Source organism: Procambarus clarkii, chromosome 67, assembly GCF_040958095.1.
Source record: "Procambarus clarkii isolate CNS0578487 chromosome 67, FALCON_Pclarkii_2.0, whole genome shotgun sequence".
NCBI classification, from domain to species: Eukaryota; Metazoa; Arthropoda; class Malacostraca; order Decapoda; family Cambaridae; genus Procambarus; species Procambarus clarkii.
This window is the reverse complement of record NC_091216.1, coordinates 25,964,081-25,987,167: the sequence shown is the minus strand read 5'-3', so window position 1 is coordinate 25,987,167 and position 23,087 is coordinate 25,964,081. Positions and strand designations below refer to the sequence as shown.

Genomic DNA, 23,087 nt, shown 5'->3' with positions numbered 1-23,087 from the left:
GGATAAAGTGAGCCGAGTGGACATAGTAGTGGTGTATAAGCCCTAGGGGGACACAGAGTCCACAGTAGAGGCAGGAGACGCCTCCCAAAACAGTGACCCACACAGTAGAGGGAACATGTGAGTGCGGAGCCTTGAGGTCGCCTTCTCCCTACACTGTGTCTCACTATATAACTCTCCACCAGCCATTATGACCACTCTTAACATTCCACACCAAAGACCGGGGCTTCTGCCCTACCCAAGGAGCCACAAACTTGCCGGTGTCATGCAAATGTATTAATTAACAGACTTCTATGGCACCCTATCCTCTCGTAGTTCCAGCTACCTCATTCTACCAATGCAGTAATAGACAATGACAGTGTCATTTACAAGTATCAACCCCTAGTTGATGAGAGACTAGTGCCTACCAAGCCGGTGGAGGTGAATGAGACAAATAGGCATGAGACATATACCGGCGGCCATCACCACCACGCCACTATTTCTTCTCACGCCGATAAACCTATTCACAAATATATAAACTAATCATTCTCGCAAGAAATATTTATAGCCAATATTTTAAGTACGTTCAACATTCAGCTTCGGTAATGGACATTATTTGTTGGCCCATCATTTTTTATTTCGGTGGCCGAAATAAAAAATGATTTTTTATTTCGCCGTTTGATATAATTTTGCCTAGTAATAAATTTTCCAACAGCCGTAAATTTTGGCGATATTGTAAAGCCCAAAACTCACGAAGTCATGTTTATTACACATTATACTTATAATATAACATGTTTCCAGAGAGAGTTTGTGTGTGTGTGTGTAGGAGTTGCGAGCAAGGAACGTCAACACGCCTGGAACGTCTCAAGTGCAGTGGTCTCAAGTGTGTGGCCTCTCAGCACTACCCTAAGCCACGTCTGTGGTCTCCCAACACTACCCTAAGCCACGTCTGTGGTCTCTCAACACTACCCAAAGCCACGTCTGTGGTCTCCCAACACTACCCTAAGCCACGTCTGTGGTCTCCCAACACTACCCCAAGCCACGTCTGTGGTCTCCCAACACTACCCCAAGCCACGTCTGTGGTCTCCCAACACTACTCGGCAAAATCTGTGAACATAGCACTGTGCTCTGTGGCTACTGTGTGATCCTAGAACTCTCTCTTCTGAGGCGACATCGTTGGAGCACCACGAGTGACAAAGATGGGGTTGCACAGTATACTTAAGAAGCTGAAGCAAAAGGAGCATGAAGTTCGAATCCTTATGCTGTATCCTTTTTGTACTGGAGAGCCAAACTAATTATTTTATTATTATTATTATTATTTTGTGCATTTTACTGTGTGAAAGTTTCTTTAAACCATGGTAGTAACATTTTAAATGTTCATTTTTTCACTCTCTCACATTAAGTAGGATACTAGTAGTTCAAATAGCAAAAATTAATAGTGTACAGGTAATGCATGGATAACTGTATCATACACTAACCGAGTGATTTGTGTACTCGCGGTACTGAGTACATGAACTCTGAGGCATGTTGTGAAAAAATGAAAAATTAATAAAAAGATATTAATTCATTTAGTATAATTTATGTTACTACTTCCTATTTTATAATTTGCCTTAACATTTTATACATACTGTAGTTCAATGGAATTCCTCTTGTCTTTTGAACAAAATGATCAATAACTTTGTTGGAAAATTTTAAGGAAATTTTAAGTTGGTTATAAGGAAATATGTCAAAACATCACCACTTGAGTAGAAATCAATTCTAGGATCTTTCATATAATGACTAAACCACACATCAGAAAGTGAAGAAACGACAATGTTTCAGGTCTGTCCTGGACCATTATCAAGCTGTGTCTGAGACAGACCGAAACATTGTCATTTCTCCACTTTCTGAAGTGTGGTCTAGTCATTATAACTTCAGCCATGTTATTGAGTCTCATCGTCTGCACAAGATGTTTCAGTTGTTAGCTTACTGTTCTCACAATTATTCTTATAGGTTCTTGACTATTAGAATTGACAAGAACCTTTTGCTTGCTATTCAGATACTGTTTAGCCTCTAAACAGCAGTGTCCCATGTGCCTGTACCCAAATTGTGTGGCATGCCATGGACCTATATCCAAATAATGCAACACCTAGTGGATCTATATTAAAATATGTCCTCTTCCCATGAGACCTTTGTAATCTCAAATTTATGTAAGGCTTCCCTAACATTATATTTTGCTTTGCAGGAGTGAAGCTTCATATCTTTGGTTCTGCCTCATAACCTTCAACGACTGATGTACAGGTTCCAAGCCTTTTGGACTCGGTTATAACATCATTTAAAGCTGTGTATGAAGTTTACTTCTATCCTTCTTAATACATTCCGTTTGTTCACTACTGACACTGAAAAATTCTCTCTATTGTCTTTTTTCTTTTTTTAGCCTATTTGGGTACATAGTTTTCACCTGTGTCCTCTTGTTCCTGTATCACCCATGCTAAATATTCTATCCATGTCTGCCCTGTCTATTCCCTTGAAAATTTGGTATCAGGCTATTATATATTCGCTGTTTCAATAATTTTTCTTCTGGCTATGTGAGATTTAATTCCTAGTCCTTCATCATAATTCATATTTCTCTGCATATGTACCTAAATTTATCTGAGAGCCACCATCTCTCTAGTCACAGTGACAAAGACAGGAAGCTGGTAGCTTGTCGAAGGTCTCCCCATTTGTCCTGATGATTTTGTCAAGCTGGATTTTGAAATCCAACAATGTTTTGGCATTTATGGCTTCTTTGAGTAGGTGGGTCCATAGGTTTATAACTCTTTGGTTGAAAAAACATTTTTTCTGTCCTACATTATGGCTCGTTTGAAGTATGTTGATTAAAGTAAGATTCCTTTTTGTAAGTGGGTCATATAATCTTTTGTTGGCCAATTTTAAAACCAATATGAAGCTTCAGCAGGAGGGGTATGGCCTTAAGCCATATCTTTGCAGGAAATAAGCATTCTGTCCACATACTAAAATGATGTATGTCAGTAGATTTCCAATATGGCTGTGAATTAAAATGCACAATAAACTTATTTAGTTTTTCAATGTTGGTATACAGTATACATACTGTTTGTTCTTCAAAATACTGTTGATATAATATCAGTACTGAACTTTTTATTACAATGTTTTACTTATACTCAAGGATTTGAAACCTTGTAAATATCTGCATTGAAAGATTTTTTTGTATCCATTTTTTTTTCTATTTGGCTGTCAGTTCAGATATAATGAACAGCACTCAGTACAGTACTGTATTAAGATACAGTACTGTACAATATAACATGGTTTGACCTTAACTGCAATGTATAGTGGATTAGACAATGCAGGGAAAACTACTGTAGTAAAACGGTTTTGTGGTGAGGACATAAGCACCATATCTCCAACATATGGGTTCAACATAAAGACAGTTGAGCATATCGTTGATAAGTATGGGTAAGTAGATATTTTTTGGCTTTTAAGTGTGTAATGATTTTTCTTTTAAATATATTTTATATCATGATAGTTTTAATAATTGTATATTGTAGCTACTGTACTGTACAGTAGATGGAATAATAACCTGTAGCCTCTATGGTAGATTTATTCCTATAATAATTGAATTCATCAAAGTATAATTTGCTTAAAGCTGTGATATATAAATGGATTATAAATGCTGTGATATATAAATTGGAAAGCTTAAACAAAATGGAGGACTCTTATAAAAGTTATTTTGTCCTCCAAGACAAAATACCATAAACATAATGGCTGACAAGTTAATACAGTACAGTATATATTACGTACAGATGTACAGTATATATTTATCCTGTATATTAAACAGTGAATCCCTTCCTCCCTTTAAGATATAAATTAAACATCTGGGATGTTGGTGGGCAGAGTTCCCTACGATCTTATTGGCGTAACTACTTTGAGTGCACTGACGGACTTATATGGGTGGTTGATAGTGCTGATGTTGACCGCCTAAGAGACTGCCAGGGAGAATTAAAGAAGTTACTAGAGGAAGAGGTAAGTTTTATTTTTTGATGCAATTTGTACATGTACAGTTTTGTTTTTTAAATGGGAGCAGTGAGTATATCTGATAAATCATATGCTCAATAACTGCAAACAAAAATTGTAGACATTGCTACACAGTACTAGCTATGAGCATATCATAATCAGAAGCTCCATATGGGGCTCCGTTATCCCAAACCCTAAAATAATCTAGAATCAATAGTGGCTTTGGTTCCAACAGTGTAGTTTTGGGAAGCTCATCTATGCGTTTATAGTTTTACTAGAAAAATAGTGGATGAAAATTAACGTTGCTTTTGCCCACCAAACTAATTTATAGCACTGCTTCGTTTCTTCTACTATCATGGCCCTAATGTTACAGTATTCACACTTGGTTTGTTTGTAATGGGGTTCCCTGTACCTTATGCCTGGTGGTGGTATTACACAGGTAGCTTTGGGGGAAGATATATGAAGTAGCTGGAGGTAAATAATATATTAGATTTCAGTTTCTCATCTTTAATCAACTTTGTTCCCTACATGATATATGAAATAACACAAATCAAAGGTATCAGGTTGAATTACCAATTATAATAATGAACTCTAAAACAAGGACAAATTAATATAATGTAAGGTGTAAGATATTTAAAAAGTATCACAAGATATTGGATGAGGTAGCATAATTTATATTAGTTGAATTCATTATTCCAGCATTAATTTGCTTCTAATACCACTGTAACTGGCAGTGGGAAACAGCTTTGATAAAGTTATGTATTGCCCATACACGTTTTACTCGTGGGCACTTAATGGAGTACCACTCTGCTCCATTTTGTCCCTCTTAGTCATGCATCTCATTGTTGAATGAACTGACTTTCAGGATGTTCGTGTATCTTGCTTCCTGACTCTCCCTCGTGGTCATTTGTCCCTAAATCGAATCCCTGGTGAATCTGATACCTTTGATATCCCTCGCCTTATGTGCTTTTGTTTTTGTATTGGTATCCTTAGTGATATTTAATGCCTTTTAAATTTATTTTAAAAGATGAATTTAAAAGCGTCTTTGATGGTATTGCATAATCTTCCCTGCTTTGTGCCTTTGATAATTACTTACTTTCCTTCTAATATTCTTTTCCTTGTTTTAGGGCTGCTTTTCTTTGGTGGCATGATATGTGGTTGGTGATATAATGTTCAAAACTTAGATGCAGTGTAAAATGTAAGGCATGAGGAGAGAGAGTAGTGCATATATTGTTGTGATGTACGTAACTCACTGCTTGTATCTTCAGACAGGCAGAGTAATGATTACTAGAGCCTAATACAATTATGTATCTTTCTTCTTCAGAGGTTAGCTGGAGCAACACTTTTGGTATTTGCAAATAAGCAGGATCTGCCTGAAGCTCTTTCAGATGAACAGATAAGAGATGTAAGTTGTTACTTGTTATACAATATGGTAGAATTTTCCCTTTATACTCCAGTAGTTTTGGTTTCCCTGTGTTGGGGAAAGGTAATCTCCTAGGTCAGGGGGTTCTTAACTTTTTTAGATCCTCAATGGAGTGCCCAACATGTCCCCATAACCCCCTTCACCAGACTAAAAACCACCACTACCAGTTCGATTATGCACCAGTATGAATTTAAAAGATGTCAATAGTTCTTCTGGGAAAGAACAGCTAAAAATAAAGTGCACGGATTTTATCATTTATTTATAGAAAAATAGCTAATCACAAGTATGCAGTCTAGCTACAACTAGGGAGTTTTCTGGGGGAAGCCCAGTAGGCTCCGGGTCTCACCCAGAAAATGGCGTTTCATTACATTAAACGCTGATTTTTTCCAAATCAAAATGTGTGAAAGAGCATATTCTCTAATTTGTAATATTATTAAAAATAATTTTGAGTGTAAAATAACACAAAGTAACACGTTATTGTGTTTGTGCCATGTTATTGTCACTCATTGAGCTCTATTTACATTATGCGAAAAATCATTATACAAAATGTTAGATCTAAAAAATATAAAAACAAAGACACAAGCATTGAAGAATATAGAGACCTTTCTGGCTAAAGGTTCTAAAAGTAAAAAGTAAAGGTTCTGGCTAAAGGGTCTTAGCAATGTCAGCAACAATAGTGACAAGAGACAATTTTGCTTGCAGAAATGTGTGGTACCGTGTTAAGCTCTGTTTCCAGCTGTATCCAGTTATTGTATTATGTCAGCTGTTTGAGAACAATGGAAAATGGTTATCACATTCTAGGAGTGCGTCTTTCAGGCAGTCTATTAATTTTGGGTTATTAATGCCAGAGGTTGTGAACTTGATCAATAATATATGGTTTAAATGGAGTAAAGGTGCGGGGATGGCAACACTGATGTAAAGAAAGACAAAATTGCCATTACATTAAAAATGAGTTATTTTCACATGACGTCTGTTTGAAGCTACTTTATTGTAAATTTGAGAGCCTGCAAAAGAAAATCATAATAATTACATAAATTACTTATTTTCAATATGTTCATATCTATACATGTGAAAGCTTCAGTAGAGCACTTATCACCCTTTGTTTTATTATGTTATACTGTATGGTGCACATATTGATTTATAGACTAATTATTGACATCAATGAGTTGTAGTGCAAAAATGATTCCAGAGGATAAAAAGCTATACTCAAACCCCAGCAGGTGTTGTTCGACATTAATTGTTACAAAGCTATTATGCATGTCTTGTATGAAATTAATTACAGTTACAGTTAGTTTTATTCACATTGCAGTTGTTATGTACATGTATGATAGTACAGTAACTACTATGTAGTTGGGTCTTACAGATTACACAGTGTTATGTCTAAATATTACAGCGTTATTTGTATGTTGCGATTATTGTGTATAATATAGTATTTTCTCGTGACCCTGCCTTTGTCCCAAATACTACGTTATGTGTCATCTACATACCCCCCCCCCCCCCCCCCCCCACACACACACACACACTAAGTAACCAAAAGCCAGCCAAGCTGGCAAAAGTAATGGTAATACATAATGAGAGAGAGAAGGAAACTAAAACAGTAATTGTAAACAAAAGTCCTCATAGCAGTTGACCAGTTTCAATATCTGGGCTGTCATTCACAAAAGTGGAATTTTGCACAAAGTTAAGAGTAGCTGGTGTGGTTTGAAGAACTGATTATGTAGACTAAAACAGGAAGAGGCAGTTCAAAGATTGCATGAAGGAGTGATGTGGTATACGCATAACCAATAATAACATTTAAGAGTTTTTGAAAATAAAACTAAAATGCATTTATGGTATTACTGTACATGAACCGGGCAAGACATTAAAATGAGTAAAGTTATAGAATACATGTACAAGTCAGGAAATAATAAGATTGATATCTGCTTATTGAGAGGAATTGGTCATAAGGGGAATGACTGAGTAATAGAGTAGTTGAAGGTAGGCAGACTGGCAGATAGGAAAGCCGAGAACAAAATTGGGTCGACATGGTAAATGTGGGTGAACTCCCATAAAGTACTTTGCATCTACTGTACTGAAGTTGGGTGAAGCAGTGCGGTGCCAATATGAGTACAGTATTTTCTTTTTGTGTGAAGTTGATTATATTGTACATAGTGGAGTATGTGGTGAATAGATGGTGACCTTTTTTTTTTATCATTGCTCTATTTCACCTGGGCTAATGACTTCCCCACCTCATGATGACATTCTCTGTTTTTTGATAAGGAACAGTAATTCATGAAGAATGTGGATGTGTGATGCATTATTAGTCTTGTACAAGGTAGCCAGGAAATACAATTTAACATTGTACATACTATATTAATGTTAACAGGCAACATATGGCTCGCTGTGAGTGTATTTTGGAAAAGTTCTGGATTTTTTAACCCGAGTGAAAGTGCTGATTTATTGTTATTTTTACAAATTATTGAAAAAATCAAGTTAATAAAATTCTCATATTTTTTTCTTCTCCGCAGATTCTGGATTTGAATAGCTTAAAAACACATCATTGGTACATCTTGCCGTGCAGTGCAGTCACAGGAGAAAATCTTGTTTCTGGCATTGATTGGCTTATTCGGGATATTGCAGCTCGAATATTTACTTTAGAGTAATTTTGGCTTTTCAAATTCCCATTGCCCTCAAACAAATATTTGATACTGTGATTATTACTGAGTGTTGCTAGTGATTATTTTTTTTTTTTTTTACAAAAGTCTATCTAGTTTGGTTTAAGTTTTCTCAATTTACCTGCACAAAAAAAAAGGGAAGCATTTGGAATCCTCATTCTTTCAGCTCAGACTTAAATTTGTATTGACTAATGTTTTAAAATATTTTAGTTGTTTTGTTTAGTTGATAATGCAGCTTCCTTAAAATGAATCTGAAAATAAAGTTTGAATACTACTGTATAACCATAATACTGAACAGTTCTCAATGGTTCCTTATGTTCTGTTCTTAATTGTTATCTAGTATCTTATGTACATACAAAATTATCTTCAATATTTTTCCATAAGATATGCCATACTCTACTTGCAAATTTATATTATGATATACAATGCTGTAATTACTAGACTACATCTATTAATAATTGTTATGGTCAATTTCAATTGAAAACCGGCCTTGTATAGCCATTGATAAACTTGATTTGAATACAGTACCTGCTCTATAATATTTTAAACCATGTACAATATCTCCAACAAACTTTTTTATGTAAATATACATGCTTTTGCTTTAGAGGTAAAGGTAGACAGGTAAATTGAAAAAAAACATGTATACACTTGTTTGACAGATGTGATACACTAGCTGCAATAATGGAAATGAAACAAATCTATTAACATTGTGCACAACCTCTCATTTAAAGGTTTGATTCCGTACCAGACACATCAATAAAACTTAAAAAAAAAATTACCGTGTATATTTAGAGTTAAGAATAAATTTTGTTCTTTAGTTTTCTATTCTAATACTGTACAGTATTATATAATGTATGGTATTGCATTTTGTATGTAAATTAGGCATATCGAATGAGTGTTCGTTGATGTAAACAAAGCCTTGTTTTGTATCCATCACCTAGTTTTGTACCTGGAGCATTATTTGAATCCAATAATTGGGTTCTATGTCATATTGGCTCTTAAGTTTGGGATGAATGTGGCTTACTAGAAAACAATGTGTGTAGCAAATCTGCCTTTAAACTTAACACACGGGGAAAATAGGAATAGGTTCTAGTCTCAAATGTCCACTTTCCACTCGATAATACATATACAGTATTAAACAAAGTAAAATGAATGTTAATATTCAATAAATCTACAATTAGACACACCTTCCTATACCTCCCACACACACCACCACTTCCTGATACACGATTAATACTATACTGGTTCTTCCTAGCTTACCGTATTGCCCCATACTTCCTGGAGAGCTGATTGAAGCATGCTCCCCTACTTACACTCTGTTATGCCGTCTAAACTTGATTATGGCTATCCTGCTTACTACTCTGCCTCTGCTTCAACTCTTCGTCCTCCTGATGCTCTGCACCATACTGAGTTACACCTCAGCTCTGGTGCCTTTCGTTTATCCCTTACTTGAGGGCCTGTATGTTGTAACCTGCGTCGTGTCTAAAGGATCACCATAATCGTTACTTTGCAGTCCCTACAACACCTTTACTCTTGCTTATGTCGTGCTTTGACCATTACCCTTCTTGTGGGCCCCTATTCCCTTTTACCAACTTCCTTTTTCTGTACGGATGTCTCGCTTTCAAGATTCTCTCAGTTCTCGTTACCAACATTTCTCCTAGTGTCGTTCCATCCTTGGCCCCATGGAGGGTTCCACTTCCAATGTTTTGCAACACTTTGACCCACATGGCAAAGGCTTCTACCCCTCCGACAGTTCTGAAACCCCTTTTCCTTGCACACTTCCTCTCACTCCTGCTCCATTGCCATCTTCACAGATGGGTTCAAGTCTGCCAACAGTGCAGGCTACTCGGTTGTATTTCCTGACCACACCTATATGTGTTGCCTGCCCCCACTGACTAGCATCTTCATGGCAGAACTTTATGTAAATTTGTATGTTCTTGGTCAACTGCTTTCTAGTCAACATTTCTTTGTCGTAGTTGATTCTTGCAGTGCCAGCATGACTCTGGAGTCATTTAATCCTACCCATCCTGTGGTAGTCGAACTTCAACATTGGCCATTTCTTGTCTCCAGCAGATTTAAGGAGTTTTGCTGGGTTCTGAACCATATTGGCATTTATTTAAATGAGCATGTGGATGCTGTTGCTAAGGAGGCTATCCAACTTGTCTTATTTCCCGCAAAGGCTTTCCTTATTACAACTAATACCCAGTCATTCTTCAATCCGTGCCCCTTAGCAGGGTCGTTGGTCCTGTTACTGGTAACAAACGGCATGTTATTAAGGGTAACCTTGGCCTTCCTCCTCACTATAACAGGTGGTGGAAAACGGCTCTGGGGAGGTTACGCATTGGCCATACTCGTTTAGCTCACAGAAACTTAATGGAGTGCCACCCTGCTTATTATCCAAACTGCATTGTCTGTCTTACTGGTGTGTGTATATCCTTGTTAAATGTCCTGACTTCCAGGATGTGCATGTGCCTTGCTTCCCGAATCTCCCTTGCAGTATTTTGTCCCTCGATAGAATCCTTGGTGAACCGGATACCTTTGATATTTTTCACCTTGTGTGCTTTTGTTCTCGTATTGGCATCCTTAGTGACATTTAACACCTTTTGAATATCCTGCAACTTCAATGGTGCTACATAGTTGCCCTAGCTTGGCACATTCTTTTGATAATTAACTTGCTGGTTTACAGATGTAATAACGAACATTTTAAATGCACGTGAAGCTTACTCACTTGTGAAGCTACAGTTCCTTAATTGTAGACATACAGAGATGTACAGTAAACTGATTGTTGCGTAGCAGCAGCCAGCCATCTAAGGCAGGGAGAAAAAATAGAAGAATCGTATGGACATGTGCCAACAGCTAGGTAAGGGTCGTCAAAGAAAACAATTTGCGCCCATACCATTCCTTTAAAGTGTTATGTAATCAATGATTTGTGCTTTTTCCTAATAATTATTTTAGGAGTAAAGAGGATTTGCACTGAATTCATGGTTTGAGGCAATCATTGTACTACATTGTTTCTTCAATGCATTTGTTTTTCTAGCTCCTAAAGATGGTATTTTTGTCCTGTTCTCTATAGTCCCAACACTTCTTCCCATGAGCTCGCTACTAAGGGTGTGACTACAACAGAAGTTTCTTCAGGAGATTCCTTCCCTCACCATTTTTCCATAGTGTTCCATTCTTCAAGGATGCCAGTTGCTTGACTACCATATGATTCACTTATTTTACTTATGTGGTATGGACAATACCTTAAACTTATTTAATGAGTATACTGTGCACATTGCACTTGTCTCATACTCCACAATTAATATTACCTGCTATTTTGCACGGAGTAAATGATGGGAGGTTGTGATACCTAGATTGAAACTCCACACACAATCTGGATTGTTCTATTGTTTATCCCTGGCCTTTGTGGACACACAAAACTAACAGGATTTATGTTGTAAAATAAATATTAAGGATATAATATTAGCAATGTATAAAGATAAATTTATTTAGTAACAGTATATACATAACATTATGATGTATCAAAGTATGTGTATAATGTATCAAAATACATGTATTCCTTTGAAAAAGCTACTGCACACATCAGTAAAAACTGAGCAATATGCTTATTCTTTGTAGAATCAATTCTATGCCAATATGTACCCGTGTTTAATTTAACAAGTTTTAAGTACTGTATATAAAATATGTATGGATATTTATATACCCTATTGTACATCAAAATACGTGGCAAATAATTTTATATAAAAGTTCATTCAAAGTAATTTTAGTCACCAATACTAAAGATCCAAAAGTCATAACATGTTAAGATAGTAGAGACGATTAGTCTTCCAGGTTACAAACTACAGTACTTAACATAGCAAGTATTGTAATGAAAAATCTGGGTACAGTATTTAGAAAAATTAAAGTACATACTACAACTACCTCAAAAAGTAGTTGCAAGCTTGTAAGGCACATATTGGTTTGGCTTCATGATTTTATACTATAGAAGAGTGGCAAATGTCATAATAGATGCTATATTACTTTACCTTTTATGCATACTGATGACAAGTGCACACTGTACTTGACAACTAAAAGTTGTGGTAACTGAGCATAATGTTTCAAATACCAGTGAAAATAGAGGTAGAATTCTTAGGCATTATTGGGTAGTGAGGCTCTTGCCCAGTGAAGATGAAGATGTATACCTGTTCATTATTTAAATAATTGGACTCGAGCATGTATGGATCAATCACAAGTAGCCCCAAAATATGAGACTGGGAATGTATACCTTTCTTGGAAAATTATACAATGATGCTGACAGTAACTAAACCAACAAAATGTCACACCAGCAGCAACACAAAACATCAGGGCTAATACAGTATATTCAAAATGTACTAATATGAGATTTACAATGGCAACTCTTTCTAAATACAGTACTGTACTGTAAATGTGACTAATGATAGCCATACATTGAAATCTCTAGAGTGGACTAATTGGAACTGTACCTGTTTCAGCTTTGTGGAGCTGGTCCAACAGGCATCTAACTATTTTGTTTGTATTTTTCTTGCCCTAAATCATGCATTTTCCCTTCAAAAAATTACTTATTAAATAAATTGTCACTACACATATACAGTACTGCCTCATTGGAACTCTTACATTAGCCTATGAGTTTGTGAAGAACAATTTCTTAAACAAAACAATTTACTGGGCTAAAGGACAAGTAAATGAAAACCTAAGAGAAACAGATTTATACAAAATATTAACCTTAGTATGAAATTGAAGCATAAACAGTATAGCAGCCAAGCCTCTTTCCATTCTTGTATGCCATTCCATGTACATAGTAGTCACCAGAGACTAGCCAGGCAGGTAGGATGGTCACAATATTTGCTATACTAAACATTCCATCCTTTACCACATAATGACCCTGAAAGGAAATTATATTTCACAAATCTTGTTACAACAAATATATACCGTATACCTAATGTGTCATATGTCTGAACAATTTAGGTACTCTTCCTTCATTGTTCACACTGTGTACTCAACAGTAATTGGTTAAGGTAATTGGTAATTGGTTATTGATACCAATATTTTGACAGACTGATACTCTGATGCAAATACTGTAGTAGAATTTAAGGCAAGGCTTCTCAGGGTTTGTAACCAATGACAAAAATAGTATTGACAGTTAAAAAATTCATGACTATTGTTACACATCTGCTAATGAAGCTGTTAACCGAGTCCCCAGCAGTGATTACTGATTAGTAACTCAAAACAATCCATAGCTACTCGATGTCTTTGGTTTGAGACAAGATTCCTTAAATTGCTACCACATTGATCTTGAATCTTTTAATTGAAATACAAGCGAGCTTTTTTTTTTTAAAGGACTGTGTACCATATCCTCCAGAGTAACCAAAAAACAAAAAAATAAAAATCATAACTGAATTCATTGTTTCAGCCTCCAACTACCTGTCCCCATCAAAGTCACTAGAGATGATGCCCACGGGTAATTTTCAGGCAAATTTAATCCTGGACTAGAAATATACCATGAATTATCAGACTGGGCAAATATGCAAGACTAAAATTTCTAAAAGATATACTTATTTGAGTGCACATCTTAAAAATTTAGAGGACATCAAATAAACCATTATGGACTAAGTCCATGTGAAGTTCAGACACTGCTATTGATGTAGAGTTATCTTGAGGTTATCTCAAGTTGATTTCGGGGCTTTTTAGTGTCCCCGCAGCCTGGTCCTCGACCAGGCCTCCACCCCCGGGAAGCAGCACGTGACAGCTGACTAACTCCCAGGTACCTATTTTTTACTGCTAGGTAACAGGGGCATCAGGGTGAAAGAAACTCTGCCCATCGTTTCTCGCCGGCACCCAGGATCGAACCCGGGACCACAGGATCACGTGTCCAGCATGCTGTTCGCTCAGCCGGCCAGTCCCTGTTGAGTGCCCTGGCCCAACCCTCTACTGACACGTTCACCTCAGGTGATAGCAAGATGTATGGCATTACCACCCTAACTGATCACTTACTTTGATGGGGATCGGTAAATATCCATGAATACTCAAATTACCAGAACTGATTGGGGTCCAATGGTACCATTGAGTAGGTTACTGGACTTTTATAAAAGAAACTAGTGACACCACTACACAAATGCAGCTTCTAATGTATCATTCTGATTCATCAAATTATTGTTTATGAACTATGCATAACAATAATCAATACTCAGTGAAGTTAAGTATAGATTCATAACTAGTATTTTGATGAAAAATTACAGTACAGTACCTTTAAAGCAGGACAACGACATGGGAGTTTGAATCTCGGGAATGGATCAGGACAAGGCTCAGGCAATGAAAATGGCACCAACTCGCACACATCTTCATAAGAACATGATCCCAAACCATCCAGACAAGGAATCTTCACCCATAACCATCCAATGCGACGTTCCACTTCAACAACTGCCTGAAAATTATGAAAATCATAAACATCAGAGAGACTACATTAATAAAAATTAGCAAATAGAATGAACAACTTTTTCATTATTTACTACATAAATCAAGAACATACAACAAAAATGAATTTCATAGCTATAAGATAACTTTTGTACTGCACACATGTCATCAATTAAACAAGGTACACACAGCAAGATGATGACAATATGCACAATAAAATCATATCAATCTGAAACCCCTGGTCTGGGCTTTTGGTTGGGAACCTCAGGACCTCTAGTGGATTCAGTGGAATTCCAGGTTACATTGCTTTTGACCGTGTTGTAGTGTAGCGGTCTAGGGCATTAGCGTGGTAGTACCAAATGAGCTGGTTCAACACCTCTAAGGTTTCTGATTTTCTTATGACAATAATATCCTCATAAGGTTTGGGGGCTCTCCTCTACACATCTACAAAGACAAGTATCACACCAAGCCAAATCCCAAACACTATACAATGTGGTTTTACACTTTAATATAATTATAACTATTAACAGCTTAAAACTAATTTAATACTTGTACTTAAAGATAATTTTAAGAATGTGGATACAAGGAACATAAAGCATGAATTACCTTTGCCCTATATCACACTTATTAGGTAGCAAGGCTCTTGCCCAGTGAAGCTAAATACAAATTATGAACAGAGAAAAAATCAATCAAAGCATATCAAAGATATTTAAAGGCTAACAGGTCTTTTCATAATACAGTATTGATCTTTTGACACTTGGCAGTATCACAACAGTTTAAAAGCTGTCTATTCTTACAAGTGCACAGCTAAAGTACCAGTGTCCTGTATTACAGTGGTGGTAATCACCCTTTATGGCATTACAGTACTAGTACAGTATTAAACTACAGAACAGTAACTGTCTCTCTATTAAAGGCCTTTTTTCAGCCAGAAATGGTCCAGCAAATACTGTATCCAAACTTCAGCAATATAAAGGTTTTCAAAGTGCAAGCTCATATCTTTAGAAGGCAGTGACAGTAGGCTAATGAAAATGCTATAAATAATGAAGTAATAAAGAGTTCTAATGTCCAACTTACCTTAATTGGTGACATCAAGTTCTCTGTTAATACAGAATTCAGATCCAAAGTTATGTTGCCATCTAGGAGAACAGGATCTGGATTCACTTTTAATAGCTTCAGCTGAAATACCATTTAATATCAGATGAAAGAGTTGTCAGGCCAAGCAGACAATCTTAAGTAGGGAATGGAGGAGCTAGCTACAGAAAAGTTGAAAATTAAATTGAATGCAAGCCTTACTTTGTAATTGTGGTAAGAATGAGAGAAGACCTCCATAATAATAATATTATTATAATAAAAAAAAAGAGGTCTGAAGCAATACCCTCTGGACAACGTTTAACAGATGTAATTGCAGTCCAGGTGGAGGAGCACAGAGAACCCCAAAAATAAAATGGGGACCAAACCCAAGCTGCTGAAAGGCACTGATGAATTTCCCACCATACCTTCACCAGCATTTGGCATGCAAGGGTTAACATTAGCAACAAGCCAAAGATTAAATTTGTTTAATAGGGGCCTTACTATAAATGCACTAAGAATTTTAAAGTACTGTACTTTACTGCCAGGAAGACTCAAACATAAAATGCTTCAATACTATTTTTTTGCATGTGGACAAATGGTGAAAGGATTTTTTATGGCTAGGTTTACATATACACAAGTATTCTTTACACAAGATATGGCCTCACTGACCTAAACTTTAGCCTGCATTGGTATGGGAATCTGAATTGCACTACCCACGTTTTCTATGTACACTGTATTCTTATGATAAATATCTATAACAGATTAATGCACTTAAAATAAAATTGATTTGTCTTCTAACATTTTAAGAATAAGAACAGTTAGTTTGGAAAACGTATACTGCCACACAAACTTGAGATCAAAAATTACTGTCTGCATAAATCATTTCTTCTATTTTTATCTTCTAAAGATTTGGTCCAGAATTTTAAGGATTTATTGAAGCACCTTACCTACACCTGGGGGGGGGGACTTTTGATGGCTAGATACCTAGTGAATCCACTAAGGATGGTAGCTCCTCAGGTAAATTCAAGTTAATTTGTAGCTTTTATACAATAATAATGATATTTATTTAGGTAAAAGTACATACATTCAAAATGAGTTACAAACAGAAATGTTGGATTTCTAGATAGAGCTAGTACATACCATGCCTAAAGGCACTAATACACACAGCATTTCCCGCAAGATGAGGGAATAACACTGACAAACTTAAAACTAATTGAGATCAAAAGCATAAATTGAAATGAAAAAGGGGAAAAAAATAAAAAAGAATGATAATTACATGTTGGATGGAACAGCAGAAATTTCAACAGAACAGCAGAAGCAATTTTAACTAAATAAACAGAAGACTACAAGTTTATGCATGGTGGATATCAGCAGTTATGTAAGTTGGTCAATAATCCATATTTGAAAATGGCAAGACATAGGATGCCATTTAGGAGGAATGGTGGGTTACATTAGAAAGTTTATTTAGGAAGTACAGTACTTAGTTTTTCTCAAACTGTTTGGGAGAGGGACAGTCTTTGGCATAATTGAGGTCATTCCACTTTCTAGATCCCTTGATTTGCAGAGCATTTCTAATTTGGTTACGTCACACCCTTGGAATATCAAATAGGTATTTGTTTCTGGTGTGGTGCCCATGGGTTCTGTTACAACCTTTTAGGAAGCATTTAAGGCCAGGATTGGAATTACAGTTCAGAGTTTTATATATATTGAGTACACTCGAGAGGATGTGCAGTGACAATCTAACACATTCAAAGATTTAAGTAAGGGGAGCCAAGTGCTGTCTGGGGCCAGAGTTTGTTACTGTTCTAATAGCAGATTTGTGTCGAGTAATTAGAGAACATTGATGATTTTGGGTAGCAGAACCCGAAGCACATACCATAATTGAGACAAGAATAGATGAAAGAGTAACAGAACATTACCAAGGCAGGGCGAGGTACATACAGGTAATATCTGATTTTAGAAAGAATGCCAACAGTTTTAGAAACGTTTTTTTGCTATATTTTGAATGTGGTCCTGGAAATTCAGCTCGTTATCAATGAGAATACCAAGGAATTTACCCCCTACTTTGTTACTAATTTAAATAGTGTTAATTCTTAGATGAATTTGATATGAGGATTTAGTACCAAACAAAATATAGAAAATTTTGTCAATGTTAAGGGTGAGTTTGTTAGCAGTTAGCCAAAGATGAAATTTATTCAGTTCAGTATTCACTGTGTCATTCAGAATAAGAGGGAGAGTTCAATATGCAGTAGCTGCATATAACAAATCAGCAGCTCTTGATATAAATCTAGCACAGTAATGTACTATTAAGTCATACCTGAACAGGGTCTGAAGATTCCCCACAGTTAGACCAGGAAAAATGCACATGATGCAACTGGAAAAAAAATGTACATATTAGATTGTGGGAATCAAAGTCTAATAATCTTATTCAACTGCTACAGCTCAAATAACAATTTTATAATTATGCAGTTGCATTTTGTTATCTTTATTAAATTAAATGAATTATAAACGAACTGTAGTGGCAAGATCAATATGTTGAAGGCCCTAAAAAACAAAACTAAAAACATATGAACAATATGATGACCAGAAGAACTTTGAGTATTAGCAAATCCATACACAACATTCGTGAAATGTGGAAACATTAGTAAATGTATAGAAGGCAAACAAGATGAATAAATGGTGAGATCATCTCTCTAATACTTGCCTTTCCTAGAGAATCTTTGTAAACTATATGACCAGCTGGAGTATAAAAGGATCCCCAAATCTTCAACAAGTAAAGAATGAGCCATGTTTGGGAGAAAATCACTATGCTCACTAACAATACTAGCGATAGCCATGAACCTCCACAGCACTTGTCTCGTAAACTGGAGAAGAAATTAAAAATGTAAAAATGATTAACACTGTAAATAAATGTTGTTTGTATTCTACAGTTCACACACACACATCGATCAGCTTTGTCTCAAGCAGCTCACTCTCTTTACAGGACATACATACTGTATTTTAATTCACCATCTTGCCACTACAAATAATGCCAAAATAGCTTTAAATGCTAAAGATGTGGCTCAATAAATGGACGTATGGCCCTTCTTTGGTTCTCAAGACCAGACAAACAGGTATAAGAACCTTCCAGTTGTTCACCAGGAACATTACTCCTAACACAAGGCCAACAAAAACACAACTACAAGTCCCCGCCTTCAAGAAGAGAGCTGCAGATTTCATCCATAACTGGGTCAATGGCTGAAAGGATAACCTTGCATAACTCAGATCTTGCTGTATCACTTGATTATGGAAAAGTAGGAACAAGGAGGAAGAGTAGTGCAATTGAAGACGCATCCAGGGAGATTCCAGAACTTGCTCAACACCAGGCTCTTGCAGACCGACTGTGAAAATCTCAGAAATCAGAATTCTTACCCACCAAATGCACATGGAAGAGGCAAGAGCCTCCTTCCACTCGAGAACAAAAGGCTGACATAGTAGAAAATAGAGGAATGTTTGCCAGCAAAGAAAGGACAATGCTGAAGCCAAAAGGCAAATGATGAACAAACTTGAGCAAAGATGGGTTAGGTTCAGATGTGCAATCTCCATTGCTCAAAAAAAATTCATGTCCTGTTATGCCAAACCATAACTACAGAGAGAAGACTGAATAGCAGTTAAGTGCTAAAACATCTTCCAACTGTAGCACAACGAACCAAACTGACCAGGATGAAATGAAGTAACATCATTCAAACTGAACAGAGAGACAGACAATTTCCTCAGCCCTTAGATCTGCCATTTCAGCCTGGACATCAACAATCAAGTAGAATCAATTGGGAACTAGGCAATCTCCTTATAATGCTTCATACTAGAGACAAACTTTTCATACACATACACGAGAAGCCTTCCAAATATATGATTGCATTAAAAAAAAAAAATACACAGCATGAGGTAACTAAACAGTGAAACTTAGATTTTAAGGATGTAAAAAAAAAAAATCACTTACTGTATCCCAATCTCAAGTCTGCCTAAACACCAAGGGAAAATTCGGAAGAATGTGATGGAACTCGAGGTTAGAGATTTGGTGTTGGCAAAGATACTGCCATCTGGTAGCTGCCAGGTGCAGTGGCCAGAGTGATAATTGATGGCTTGTTGGGAGCACTACTTTGTAGCCCCTTGTGATGCCAAGAGGAGCTTGGAAAGGCTTTGAGTAGTTATGAGAACTTTCAGTACCCACTCTGGGTTAGAATGAGCTTTTCTCCAGTGCCTCACTAACACCAATATGACTTGACAGAGATGTTAAAAAAAAATGCATATTGGATTGGAGTAGACAATCACCCTATCAAACGCAACATTGTGTTATTGTGAATATTGAACTGGGTTTACTAATGTATTGGAAGCTAGAATTTTAGTTACGATGAATTATATTACATAATTCTATATATATTATATTGTAATGAATTATTACAATGAATTGTTTGTGTTATACCTGACTGAAGAAATTGCCTGGATCCCTCCAAATTGTTCCGTATTTTAAAGAGTTTCGATGAAATCAGCCATCATGCCTGGTTTGCAGTGAAAATATTAAATGTTCAGATAACTTCCCTTCCCCAAAATATAATAAATGTTTAATACTGTGCAAAACTTTGAATCAGAAAATTCAAATAATTTGAATCAAAGGTATCACACCCATCCGTGCCTTATTTTCAGTCAAGCACCAAACATAGTACAGTACAGTAATTACCCGAGTTCAGAACCTCACCTCTGTAACAATTTTCTTGTACAGTTTTCTTGCTGGTATGCCTGCTCTCGGTGCCACTGTTCACTTTCAAGTGCCTCCAGCAGTACTTCCCCTGATATTTCCCCTTTCTCTCTAAACTGTATCTTCATTGTCCCGCCTTATCATGAAGACTGTCTCAAACCTCTCCCTTTGTCATCTGGAAATCAAACCACAATATAAAAATTATCACTGAACTTTATTAAAATACAAACATTTAATACAGGCATTAACATTTAGTTGTAATGTAGTGTAAAGCATTTTGACAGGCACATTATATGTACGTGGTCGAACCCTTATTAGAATCAAACCAGATTGTCAAATTGGGTTAAGCCATGTGTTGCGTTTCCACAATGGTCGCCCAAGTTAAAATCGATGAACGCCCCAAGAATATTGTTGAATACATCTTGATAACTTATTAAACCAAAAATACAAAGTTTTTTAATGTTAGGTTAGGTCAGTGTTTTACCACTGTGCCATGGGGTCTTCATATCTGTGGGGAAATTATGAATGTTAAAATCAGCGTTCGCCGATTTTAACTTGGGCGACCATTGTGGAAATGCAACACATGGGTTGACCCAATTGCTACTTGGGTCAGATTTTATTATGGTTCAGAACACTGACCCCATCCAGAATGTAATCCCCACACCAAGCTGACTAACTCCTAAGTACCTACTTAATGCTAGGTGAACAGAGCCATTAGGTGAAAGGAAACACCCAACCATTTCTGTCCCGTCTGGGATTCGAGCCCGGAATTCATGACTGTGCATTGATAACAAACCTGAATGGTAGACTTTACTACTACAGTAGTTTGCTGCTTGCTGCTATGTGAATCTCATCTCCTGCCATGGTAAACAGGATGTGGTAAAGTACAGTACAGTACTGCATGTTACTCTGGGGCGTACTCTGGGGCGTTAAATACCGGTGTTTATCATCCCTGTTCTTTGAATAGGATTAGGAAATCTGCTCTAGACTGCAGACTATGTATCTCTACACACTACAGAGTCCCTGCGGTGTAGTGGTAAGACTCGCCTGGCATTTTGCCAGCGCTTTGTCCTGGGTTCGTATACTGGCCAGGGAGGATTTACTGGATGTTAATTCTTCCCTGTACCCGCTGTTTACCCAACAGTAAAATGGGTTCCCGATTGTTAAAACGATTTGGCAGGTCGTATTCTGGGGTACAGAATTAAGGACTTCCCCGAAATGCTGTGCGTGCTAGTGGCTGTACAAAAATATAAGATCTCTTGTATATATAATAAAAAAATTATTTTTGGGAACATTTCCTGGGGGCCAAACCTAGCCTAACCCCTATAGATGATACCCCCCCCCCTTTTACACTACTTGTCCTCTAAAAGCACCCACTAATAACAAGTGGGCTCCATCCACAACTCTAAGGCCAGATTCAACAAAAAAATTTGAAAGTCAGAATAGTTGAGGCACAACAGGTACAAGGAGAGTAGATGGGGCATAAACACCTTACTCCATAGACTCTAATAGGTACCCTGGAGGGTAGAAATAGCCTAAGCTACTCTAGCTTTTTGAGATGTATTTTATAGTCACAAACACATACCAAACTTTACTCAGGTCTTAGACACTACTCACGTGAACAATGATAGAACACAGTGCTCAGGGATTGCACTCTGGTATTTTCTTTGCTAGGCGACAATGAGGGTTCTAAGCACAACTACTTTACACGAGTTTGAATTCCTTAATCAGAATATCTTTTTTGGGAACCATTTGGTATTAAAAGTTTGACCCCTTGTGATCCAGTAATAGTCAAGGCAATTACCTCCCCATGTAACACCAGAGGCATAACTACTCACACCTTTATGGTCTGTCGTGTATGAACACTTTTGTCTTATGACGCAGTGTGCCTGAAGGTAATGATAATAATGTGTAGAACTTGTGACGTTGTTATAGGTCAAGGGCAGCTACAGCACAGGCTCTTTAACTTTGGTGTTGTTGAAGTGTGGGCGAGGACGACCCATGGACGAGACCCATGGGGGGTTATGGGGGAGTGTTGCCCCAACAACAGTCTGTGGTCTCAGCTGTGACCATGGCCAACTGTATCCGCCTAAATAATGTGAAATGACTAGTTGGTAGCGCCTGGCAGCAGTAGTGCCCGAAACGCTTTGCGTAATAGTGGCTTTAGGCATTGTATGTACTAGCTCTACCTATAAGTCAACCAATCTTTGTAAAAATTTCTTGTATGTATGTACCTTACCTAAATAAACATTTTATTTTATTTTATTTTATTTTATTATTTAGTTGTGCTTCAGGCCGCTGGTGTCAGCGCCGTCTCCTCGCCCCCACCTCTACCCTTTGCTTCTGTCTTTTGAGACAGAGAAACGTGTCCAACCAATTCTGTCCCACACGGGCATCAAACCCGGCATTACCCATTGTGAGTCGAGAGCAAAGCCACCTGTACTACTGACTTATTTCAGTTGAACATAAATAATGATACTAAAATATTAATAATAATAATCATTTTTATGATGTCATCATTCATACCGACTCTAAATCTTCGCTCCATTCATTGTTATCCAGCCAGTACAGAGATAATATACAACTCATCACAGAAATCTTACATATAGAAAAAGAAGCACACAATCTAGGACTGTCAATCACCCTAAATTGGAAATCAAGCAATAAGTCAACCCTCATAAATTATTATATTCATTAAATTCTAAGTTTCTAACCAAATAGTTTCAGTATATGGCTCAGTTTTGATCCCTTCTCTCTGGCACTATACATTTTAAGTTTTCCCTAACATACA

The 23,087-nt window shown here is 36.8% G+C and overlaps 2 protein-coding genes across 6 annotated transcripts; one reads left to right on the top strand and one right to left on the bottom strand.

Moving 5' to 3' along the window:
- Positions 1–39: 39 nt before the first annotated feature.
- Positions 40–13,476, top strand: Arl2 (ADP ribosylation factor-like 2). Of its 3 annotated transcripts, none has more exons than XM_069310537.1 (6): positions 40–117; positions 778–1,240; positions 3,304–3,426; positions 3,831–3,993; positions 5,309–5,389; positions 7,915–13,476. In XM_069310537.1, exons 2-6 carry the CDS (start codon positions 1,176–1,178, stop codon positions 8,047–8,049), a joined length of 567 nt encoding a protein of 188 aa, XP_069166638.1. In that variant the 5' UTR covers positions 40–117; positions 778–1,175; the 3' UTR covers positions 8,050–13,476. The 3 variants fall into 3 exon arrangements, with proteins under 3 accessions (XP_069166638.1, XP_069166637.1, XP_045613449.1); XM_069310536.1 differs by having other exon boundaries at positions 112–556; XM_045757493.2 differs by lacking the exon at positions 40–117 and adding an exon at positions 439–578.
- LOC123767652 (ganglioside GM2 activator) lies at positions 11,531–22,445 on the bottom strand. Of its 3 annotated transcripts, none has more exons than XM_045757489.2 (7): positions 22,135–22,438; positions 20,297–20,471; positions 18,266–18,425; positions 17,879–17,935; positions 15,565–15,666; positions 14,324–14,500; positions 11,531–12,961 (listed from the first exon to the last, which is right to left on the bottom strand). In XM_045757489.2, the coding sequence occupies exons 2-7, from the start codon at positions 20,422–20,424 to the stop codon at positions 12,803–12,805; spliced, it is 783 nt and encodes a 260-aa protein (XP_045613445.1). In that variant the 5' UTR covers positions 20,425–20,471; positions 22,135–22,438; the 3' UTR covers positions 11,531–12,802. The 3 variants fall into 3 exon arrangements, with proteins under 3 accessions (XP_045613445.1, XP_045613446.1, XP_045613448.1); XM_045757490.2 differs by lacking the exon at positions 22,135–22,438 and adding an exon at positions 21,914–22,104; XM_045757492.2 differs by lacking the exon at positions 15,565–15,666 and having other exon boundaries at positions 22,135–22,445.
- Between the last annotated feature and the right edge of the window lie 642 nt (positions 22,446–23,087).